Source organism: Oryzias melastigma, linkage group LG9, assembly GCF_002922805.2.
Source record: "Oryzias melastigma strain HK-1 linkage group LG9, ASM292280v2, whole genome shotgun sequence".
Taxonomy (NCBI): Eukaryota; Metazoa; Chordata; class Actinopteri; order Beloniformes; family Adrianichthyidae; genus Oryzias; species Oryzias melastigma.
In genome coordinates, this window is record NC_050520.1 from 23,688,067 (window position 1) to 23,698,877 (window position 10,811).

At 46.2% G+C, this 10,811-nt stretch overlaps 1 protein-coding gene across 1 annotated transcript; it reads right to left on the reverse strand.

Annotated features, from left to right (window-relative positions):
* Nucleotides 1-8,162: 8,162 nt before the first annotated feature.
* Nucleotides 8,163-10,167, reverse strand: LOC118599127. The gene is made up of 2 exons (XM_036213470.1): nt 9,555-10,167; nt 8,163-8,858 (listed from the first exon to the last, which is right to left on the reverse strand). Exons 1-2 carry the CDS (start codon nt 10,011-10,013, stop codon nt 8,163-8,165), a joined length of 1,155 nt encoding a protein of 384 aa, XP_036069363.1. The 5' UTR covers nt 10,014-10,167.
* Nucleotides 10,168-10,811: the final 644 nt, after the last annotated feature.

Sequence of the window (10,811 nt, forward strand, 5' to 3'; positions counted from 1 at the left end):
TAAGTGCTTATAAGCAAATTATAAGCATCTTACTAATGCTTATTAATATCTTATTAATACTTAACAAGCACACCTTAATATAAAGCATTACCAGAAATATTTATTTATTTTTTAACTTTTATATCATTTTTAACCGCAATTATTTCTTCATTTTTAAACTCACAGACTTTATCGACTTGAGTCAACCCGAATTGGGTAAGGTTCTTTCTATTATGACACGTATTCCCTAAATACACGAGCGTGTGTGTTTAATAAAACAATCATTTTACTTACAGAATTCCTAGGGGAAGTTGAAACTCAGAACCACTTCGTCCAAAAAAAACGTCTTCACCGGATCTTTGAGCGTCACTGCTCCACCCGGTGCTGTTCAAAAGCAGGGGAAGCTCTCCCTCAGAAAGACGTTCTGCCAGGATCAGACCATGCGTCCTCCTGGTGTCCCGAACCGGTCCAAGGCTCCAGTGGGGGACTTCAGACCTAACTCGGCCGCAGTAGCCGCCCCCGCCATCAATGACAGACCGAGGGAAGCCGTCGGTCAAACTCAGATGCTCCAGCAGCAGCAGCAGCGACCTAACCCGAGCTTTCCAACCAAACAACCCGTGCAGAAGCCCCCTCAGCCTAACCCCCAGCCTCAGCCCCTGACCTCCGCGTCTCAGACCACCCTGCAACCCGTCAACGAGCGTCCGGCTCTGGGTAATCCACAGCCAATCTCCGGGGTCCAGGCCGGCGAAAGCCAAAGCGAGCGCACGATGGGACCGGAGAAACATGCCGACTCGGAGCTTCAACACCCGGGTCCGATTCAAACAACGGAGGTTGCTCTGAAGAAGAGGAAAAGGGGAACCGTCGGTAAGTTTTGATAATTTTTCTTTTTTCCCCCCGTCTTGTGAAACAGAGTGCAGCCATTTTGAAACACGCGGTACATCATGACGTTACATCCTCTTCTTTGGCGGTTAATAAATGACTCTAGATCCCCACCTATCGAATAGGAAGAGTATGTTTTTCTAGCAAACCCCATCACACACTATATGTGTTGTTACAAAATGCATTTTCTTTCACAGATGCCGAATTAAAAAAAATACGTCGACCGCTCTCCACCACCACCCCTAAAGGTTTTGTAGTATGACTATTTTTTTATTTATTTCTTATTTTTATAGAGTCTAAAAGCAAATATACTCATTTTGTTTGTTTGTTTTTTTCCCAGACAACGACGCGGGAGGAGTTTCTGAGGATCCGGCGGGCGACGTCCCGGCCAGGCAAAGGTTCTATTGGCACAGAATGATGGCTCGTACCTTCATGATGCTCGTGGAATTTGCCCAAAAAAATGTGAATCACTTTGTGAGATTGTTTGGTGTTTTTTCTGCATAAACTCTGATTGCAAAAAAGAAAAAAAGTATCTTGACCTCTTTTCATGAAATTATTCAGGGTGTGACTTAAGATGGATGATTCTGAGAAATCCATTGACTCTTTGGACTCAAATGAACCATTGAGGGCTCTGAATGAATTACGGCTAATGAGTTCTGAACTTTACGAGTCACATTCAGCAAGCCCCAGAAATGATTTAGAAGGTGTGACGTTTGATCCAGACCATGAATTGACGGATGAAGCCGGTGTTTCTGTGCCCGTTCATTCATTTTCCACAGAAAATGATGAATCCGCGACGCACAAACCGGAATTTGCACTCACGCCCATAGAAAACGCTTTAATCCAATGGCAAAAGGATGATGACTCAGAGCCTCCAGATTTCTACGCCGACTCGGCCACCCCCTCTTTGCTGGAGTTCCTGCAGAACTTGGGCGGAGAATCAGACCCTCTTGAAAATGCGTGTGCGCAGACACCGTCGCGAGTTTTAACGGATGAAGAAGATGAAAATGATGGCACGATCATTCCTTTTCAAAACACTTTGGATCATCCGCTCGAAACAGAACAGACGTCTCTTGACCTGTCCTTCGGGTTTTTAGGAAGGCTACGGGGTAGAGGAAGCGTCAAATGATGATGAGCCCGTTTGCCCTTCAACCTCCACAACGCCTTCGGGTCAGACGATGCGGGTGGTTCGCGAACGTTTTAACAACGTTGAAATTAGGAGAGTTTTTAACGTGCCTGATCTCAATAGCGCTCCTGATTTAGCACAGTTTTACACAGATGTGGTAAATGTTTTGGCAGAGTTAGCTGACACGGTCAGCGCGGATGCTGAACCTGGAGATCTCGTTCAGTTAGAACTTATCGGCGATCATGCTGTAGCATCGCGAGACTGACAGGTGTGTGGGTGAGTAAATCTGGCGGCGCGTGAGTAGCTAAACGAAGAGCTGTTAGAACGGGTCATTCAATCTAACGCCGGCATAGCTTCAGACGCCGAACTTCAGTTGGTCGTTCAAGTTGTGCACAACCCTAGAGGGGGTGTCAAAAGTAGGCTCGAAAAAACTTTAGATTGTGAAATACTGGCCAAGAAAAAGAGACATCTTTACGACGTCGGTTTTAGGAACAACCAGCTGTGCTTTATCCATCAACTTGGCACACCTGCTCCATCCCGGTTGTACGGACGCTCAAGCTGTAGAGAAAGGCAGAAAGCTGCAACGTTTAGCCGGTCTGGACGAACAGACGCCCGTATCTTTTAGCGACGTGACCAAATTTGAGAACGCTTTGAAACGTAAAATTGTCATTTTCTACAAAAACCCAGATCTGAAACCTCTCTTGCATTTCGAGACTGGATTTTCAGACAGGTCCGCTACGCTTTTTCTATTTTTGTTTCAAAATCATTACTACGGGGTAAACAATCTGAAAGGATTACTGGGTTGTCAATTTTTATGCAATTTCTGCTACAAACCTTACACAAACCCTCCCTGCCACGATTGCGTCGGACACTGTTCTGTCTGTGACGATCCCCAGTGTTTGACTGCGCACGGTGTGAGGAAAGAATGCCCAGATTGTAAAAAAATCTGTCGCTCCCGGCACTGTTTTGAGAAACAGCACGTGTGACTCGTACAAACGTTGTAAAAAATGAAAAAGAAAGTATTACATACCCATCAGCGGGGCTTCAGAGAAACACAAATGCAAGACGTTAAAATGTAAATCTGCAAAGAAAAAATAGAGGGAGATTTTAAAAATCACGTGTTACAATTTGCCTTTACCCCCCACTCGAGATCATAACGAAAAGCTCATCTTTTATGACTTTGAAATGTTTCCCGACAAAAACGACGAGCACGTCCCTTTTCTGGTCTGTAGCAAAACTCTAAACAGTGAATGGTGGTCATCTTTCGGGTTGAACTGCGTCAGAGAATTTGTTCTGCATTTCAGAAGACCAAAGTTTCGAGGGGCTGTTTTGATTGCTCACAACTCAAAAGGTTTTGACAGTTATCTGATCCTCAACGCCATGACGGCTATAGGATTAATGCCTAAAATTATTATGACGGGAGGAAAAATTTTGAGTCTGAAAGACGAAGATTATGACTTGAGCTTTATCAATTCTTTGTCTTTTCTAACCATGAAATTAAGCGACATGCCCGGCGCCCTGGGTTTCGAAAACCGCAGCAAGGGTTATTTCCCTCACGGTTGTAGCTCAGAGGAACGCTTAACTTACGTCGGCCCTTTTCATCCGGCTAGCGACTACGGCTTTGAACGCATGTCAGACGATCAACAAATTGTTTTTCACAAATGGTACAACGAAGCTTCAAAACTCGTCTTTCACTTAGAGAAGGAAGCTCTTCTCTACTATAAAAATGACGTGGAAATTTTGGCAGAAGCATGCGCCAGGTTCAGAAGTCACTACGTGACAGACTGTAACGTCGACTCCTTCAGCTGCATCACCATAGCTTCAGCGTGCATGAAGGTTTTTCGAACTTATTTCTTAAAACCAAAATCTCTAACCATTCCCCCCGCAGAAGATTACAGACAACGGAGCTTTTCACACGTTTCTATTCAATGGTTAGAGTTTGAAGCAAGCAGGAACGGAGTGTTTATCAATCACGCTCTGAACAAAGGTGAAAAACAAATCGGCCCCTATTTTACAGACGGGTATCTGGAACACAACGGGGTAAAATCTGCTTTTGAATTTTTTGGTTGCTTTTTTCACGGTTGTCCCTCGTGTTTTCAACCTCACGACAAATGTCCGCTGTGAGGGGTGACATTTGAGCAGCGGCATTCGGATGCTCTGGAGAAAATGGAAAAGTTGCGAACCGTTTACAACGTCCAGACCGTCGTCATGTGGGAGCACGACTGGCACTTCTTCTTCTTCTTCTTTTCCTTTCGGCTTTTCCCTTCAGGGGTTGCCACAGCGAATCAGTTTCCTCCATCTAAGCCTGTCTTCAGCATCCTCCACTCTAACACCAGCCACCTTCATGTCTTCATTCACTGCATCCATAAACCTCCTCTTTGGTCTTCCTCTAGACCTCTTTCCTGCAGCTCTAGACTCAGCATCCTTCTACCAATATATTCACTGTCTCTCCTCTGAACATGTCCAAACCATCTCAGTCTGGCCTCTCTGACTTTATCTCCAAAACCTCTAACATGTGCTGTCCCTCTGATGTATTCATTCCTGATCCTATCCATCCTGGTCACTCCCAAAGAGAACCTCAGCATCTTCATCTCTGCTACCTCCAGCTCTGCTTCCTGTCTTTTCTTCAGTCCCACTGTTTCTAGTCCAAACAACATGGCTGGTCTCACCACGGACTTGTACACCTTTCCTTTCATTTGTGCTTGTTACATCCCACCCAGAGGGAGGGAGAAAATAAGTAACATAAAAAGATTATTTTTAGCCGGGAGTGGGGTAAGACAGCTGTTTAATATAGAACAGATGCAGGTGTGCACAAACATAAAACAAAATGAGTAAAGGGAATCAACTTAAAGTCTCAGGCACTCAGCGTTCAGTAAACAAAATTACATCCCAAAATGTAAAACAGAAGTGGTATCACAACCTCAGAACCAGAGGGACCCAAAACCAGAAATAAATAACCAAGATATGCAACTAGGGAACAACTTATAGTAAAAGGATGAACAAAGAAGTAACTAAGAAGGACCAAAAGAAGGAACACCAGGCTTTACACAGGCTTCTAAAACCAAGACCGACAGCAGGGGCGAGCTGAGGAACGGATTCCACACAAGGAATTCAGCTGCCACAGGTCCAGGGGCTGCTGGGGCTTTTATGCTTCCCTCCAAGCCAGGTGATTGGTGGAGGGGAAGAGGCTGCAATCTCTTGGAGGGGGTGGAGTCAGGCAGCATGGTGGAGAAAGGTCCTTCTGTAGAGGAGAAAACATACAAAGACACACACAGAAATACACACTAAAGGCCTGGGGCCGTAACACCCCTCCCCTTAAGTTTCAAACCCATAAACCTAAAGGGTTTGTAACCAAAACCACCAAACAAAAATTTGTGTGTGTGAAGCACCTCACCAATATTGGCAACTTAAGTGGACCTGGAGAGGGCATCAGCCAACAAGTTCTCAGAACCCTTTTTGTGGTGGATCTGAAGGTTGTAGTCCTGTACTAATAAAGCCCAACGCATGAGTCGCCGATTGTGATTATACATCCTTGAAAGAAAAACAAGCGGGTTATGGTCAGTGCGGACAACAACCGGCAGAGAACTGGATCCAACATACACGGCAAAGTGTTGAAGTGAGAGCAACAACGCCAAGGTTTCCTGCTCTATGGTGGAATAATTCTGCTGCTGTTTATTGAATTTTTTTGAGTAATAACAGACCGGATGTTCCACACCATCTGCATCCTCCTGCAGAAGAACTGCACCAGCACCCGTCTGGCTGGCATCGACTTCCAGTACAAAAGGCCGAGTGGGGTCCGGTGCGGTTAAAACTGGTGCATGACTCAGCAAAGATTTTACACTTTCAAAAGCATGTTGGCATTCGGGGCTCCAAAGGAATTTTACCTTTGGGCTAACCAAGGCTGTAAGGGGACAGGTGACAGAGGAAAAGTTGTTGCAGAAGTGTCTATAGTATCCCACCATGCCAAGGAACCTGCGTAATTCACGACGAGTGGTAGGAGGGGGAAAATTCAAAATTGCCTCAACCTTTGCTTCCAAAGGTCGAACTTGGCCCTGCCCTACCTGTTTCCCCAGGTAAGTTATTGATGCCTTGCCAAATTCACATTTGGCCAGATTCAGTGTGAGAGAGGCCTTAGCCAAACGAGAGAACACAGCATGGAGCATCTCCATATGCTCTTTCCAGGTGGTAGTGTAGATAACCAAGTCATCAAGGTAAGCACTACAGTTCTGGAGGCCGGCAAGGACGATATTAATCAAGCGCTGGAATGTGGCCGGCGCATTACATAGGCCAAAAGGCATAACTGTGTACTGTAAAAAGGTGTCAGGGGTAACAAAAGCCGAGATTTCGGATGCACGTTCTGTTAAAGGGATTTGCCAGTACCCTTTTAAGAGATCCAACTTTGTTACAAAGTTGGCTTTTCCAATATGGTCAACACAATCATCCATCCTAGGAAGAGGATAGGAATCGGGAACTGAGACTGAGTTAACTTTTCTAAAATCTGTGATGAACCGAGGGGTTCCATCAGGTTTCTTTTCCACCAAACAGGGAGAACTCCAGGGACTGACGCTAGGCTTGGCAAAACCATGTTTAACTAAATAGTCAGTTTCCTGTTTCATAAGAGCTCTCTTCTCAGGATTTACGCGATACGGGTGTTGTTTTATAGTTTTATTGGTTTTCACGACAATATCGTGCTTAAGAACTGAAGTTGAAGTGGGCACATCATTGAAAAGGCATTGGTACTTGGTGATACAGGACAAGACGTCGCGTTTTTGATCATCCTGTAGGTGATCTAGTCTAGCAGGCAGCACTTTGAGGATCTCGGAGTTAGACAGTCTAGCGCAACTGTGAGGAGAAGGAGGAAGGTGCAGACCATCATCCTCAGGGTCATCAGGCTCAGCTGGCTTTACAGCGACGGCTGTGGAAACCTGTAGAGTCTGTGTCATCATGGGCTCTGAGCTTTCACGTGACTGGTATGACTTCAACATATTTACATGACAAATGCGGGCTTTGCGTCGTTTGTCAGAACTCCCAACAAGATAGTTGTTATTTTTCAACACTTGTTGTATTTCAAGTGGACCCACAAATTTGGAAGACAGAGACGGACCTAAGACAGGGAGTAAAGCCAACACTTTGTCACCAGGTTGAAATTCACGTTTCACAGCACTACGGTCATGTCTACCTTTCATTCGGAGTTGCGAGCTGACCAAACACTCTTTAGCGAGTTTGTTGGCACAGCGTAGCCGATCATGAAACTCACAGACGAAGACACGCACACTCTTCTTTTGGTCCTCTGCTGGCATCAGAAGTTTTTCCTTAAGCAATTGCAGCGGACCTCGAGGACTGTGACCAAACACTAATTCAGCTGGGCTGAATCTAAGTGACTCTTGCACGGCTTCACGTGCAGCAAATTGAACAAAAGGGACTCCCTCATCCCAATTTTTCTTTACTTCTAAACAATATTTTCTGAGCATGGATTTCAAGGTTTGATGCCATCGTTCTAATGCGCCCTGAGATTCTGGATGGTAAGCACTAGACGTTATATGAGATATGCCGAGGTTTAGGACAACCTGTGAAACATAGTGGATTTGAAGTTGGTTCCCTGATCTGTTTGGATTGTTTTAGGCAAACCAAAAGTGGAGAAAAATTTTATTAAAGCTTTAATTACAGCACGAGCGGTTATTTTGCGCAGGGGTACAGCCTCCGGAAAACGTGTGGCTGCACACATTATGGTAAGCAGGAACTGGTTACCATTCTGGGTGCGAGGCAATGGGCCAACGCAGTCCACAATGACACGATCGAACGGGTTTTCGATTATGGGAATTGGTTGCAACTGTGCAGGAGGGATTTTCTGATTTGGTTTTCCAACCATCTGGCAGACGTGGCAACTGCGACAAAAAGGTACAATATCCTGCTTAACACCTGGCCAGAAAAAATGTTTCAACAGAAGTCGATACGTTTTTGTCACCCCAAGATGACCGGACCGCTGGCTTTCGTGTGCCAACGATAGAACTTGCGCGGGATAAGTCAAAGGCACAACGATTTGATTTACTGTTTGCCAGGGTGTATTGTCTGCAGCAGTGGGAGACCATTTCCTCATAAGAACATCATGTTCAACAAAATAACCTGACTTTTCCTTAGCGAGTTGCTCTGCACTCACCACCATGGAGAAACATGTGCGTCAAGTTGGATCCGCTCTCTGCTCAGCGCACTGTCGGGTGCGTGTAATGGGAAGCGCAGGCTCCACCTTAGACGGGTGAGCCACCATAGTTTTCACCTGCGCTGGAGGGAGACAAACAGCATAAGCACTAGCATTTTGAGACTGCTCATCTCCTGCAAAAGCTGACATAAGAATGCAGTCAGAAAGATCAAGGTCTGCGTTTTTGCGGGACTGTGAACGCGTAATAGCGCAAGCTGGGTACAGCTTGCGCTCTGAGGGGTTCTGTGACGCACAGCCGTGAACATGTGAAATGGGTTTTTGTAGAACTTCGAGATGTGGCACGACTTTACCGCCAGCTACATCATTTCCTAGCAGAATGGCCACCCCTTTAATGGGTAGTGCAGGACAAACTGCCATTGGAAAGACACCAGATATTAGCTCAGATTTTAGATGGACACGGTGCACGGGGCGAGGAGAGTACTCCATGCCAATTCCACAAAGTATGGAATCATAACCACAATAAGAATGATCTGAGAAGTCCAGCGTATTTACTAAAATTACAGTCTGTGAACCACCTGTGTCTCTCAACATACGCACAGGCCATTCGTCCACACTCTCACCGTTCAGCGAGACAGACCCTTCCATCACAAACGGTTCGAAACAGGAGTCGGGAGTTTCCTCGCATTTAACTGGCGGAGGATGAATCGTGCCGACACCCTTTGGGTTAGAAGGAGAAGGGTTCTGAGAACCATGTACATTTTTATTTTTCAGGTGCAGACAGTCAGCAATCACATGTCCAGGTTTGTGGCAATAGAAACACTCCCGTGTTTCTTTGAGTGCGTGTGTTTTGGTACGAGCTGGCTGCAGTACAGCTGTAGCTCTCGGGTGGTTAGTTGAAGCAGGGAAGGATGTTTTGTGGGTCAAGGTGTACTCATCAGCCAGCACTGCTGCTGAGGTGATAGTGTTAACTTTTTGTTCATTTAAATAAACAACAACACGATCAGGTAAACTTCTTTTGAACTCCTCTAATAGGATTAGTTCACGGAGTGAAATGAAATCATCCACTTTGGATGCTGTGCACCAACGATCGAACAAAACACATTTTTCCCGAGCAAACTCCACATGAGTTTGTGACAAAGTTTTTCTCTGCTGTCGGAACTTCTGGCGGTAGGCTTCAGGCACTGGCTCATAGGCCTGCAAAACAGCCGATTTAACCTTATCGTAATTTAGGCTATCCTCAAGAGGGAGCGCTGCTACAACCTCTTGGGCTTTTCCACTCATTCTGCAGTGGAGCAGTAAAGGCCAAACATCACGGGGCCACTTCAACGTGCCAGCAATACGCTCAAAGGAGCCAAAGTACGATTCAACTTCATTTTCCCGAAATGCGGGCACAAGTGGAATTAATTTACTCACGTCCAGCAGACCAGCGGGGGATCCGGGGAAAAGGGGGTTTGCGCTGTCAACGGAAGAAACTGGGAGATGAGCTTTCGCCTCCAACTCCAACTGTCTGATCTTGACAGCGGTCTCAGCTTCAATCTCCATCCGTTTGATCTCCAGCTGCATCTGGCGGGTGTGCGCCTTTTCCTGCGCTTCGAATTGCAGACGGGCGAGCCGGACTTTCAGTCGCGCCTCATCCCGCGGCCCACCACTGCCTGGAGAGCACGGGTCATACCGAGGGAGGCTGAAGGTTGGTTTTTCCCGTTCAGGCCTCTCCTCTCGCTCTTTGGCAGGTGTACCAAGCACGGGAAGCGTATCCGCGTGCACGTGATCACCCACGCACGGGGCACCGCCGTCGCGCTTGCGGCCACCTCTCCCAGAGGCGCCGTCCGCGGACACAGGTACAACAGCGGATGACAGAAAAACCACGCCCATTTCCACCAGACTACCCACCAAGAGATCCTTCAGATCTTTTTTATTAATTGGCTTTGAAAACAATACGCCAAAATGGCTTGCTATTTGCTCCAAATCGCATTTGCGGCACGTATTGAATAAGGTCAATGAAGGACGAGCAATAAAATGCTCCAGACTAAAGCCAGTAGCTAACTAAAGGCCTGGGGCCGTAACAGGGCTGAAACTCTTCTGTCACACATCACACCTGACACTTTTCTCCACCCATTCCAACCTGCTTGCACTCTCCTCTGCAGGACGTGCTCAGAAATCAACAACCAGGAGGTAGAGTGCTGTCACAATGATGAGGCTAGAGCTCTCAGCGCCGTGTGGGTAATGGTAGAGCTCAACAAAGCTTTGGAGAACGGTTATGCCGTCTGCAAAATTTACGAAGTGTGGCATTTTGAAAATAAAAGCGATTCCGTCTTTACGGAATACATTAACACGTTTCTAAAGGGAAAACAGGATGCGTCGGGGTATCCCCCGAACGCCGGAGACCGCGAGAGTCAAGAACGTTACATTCCTGACTATGAACTCCATCAGGGCATCAAATTGGATCCTCAGAAAATCTGTTTTAACCAGGCTCTGAGGCAAGTGTCAAAGCTCTGTCTGAACAGTTTATGGGGTAAATTTGGACAGAGTATAAATCTTCTTCAGACGGTTATAGTCAAAGACCCTGAAGAATTTTTCCACCTGGTGTTTTCGGGTCAATGCGATGTGGAATATTTTGCTTTTCTGAACGATACCGCCCCTTTCGTTCAAAATATACAACAAAAATACAAC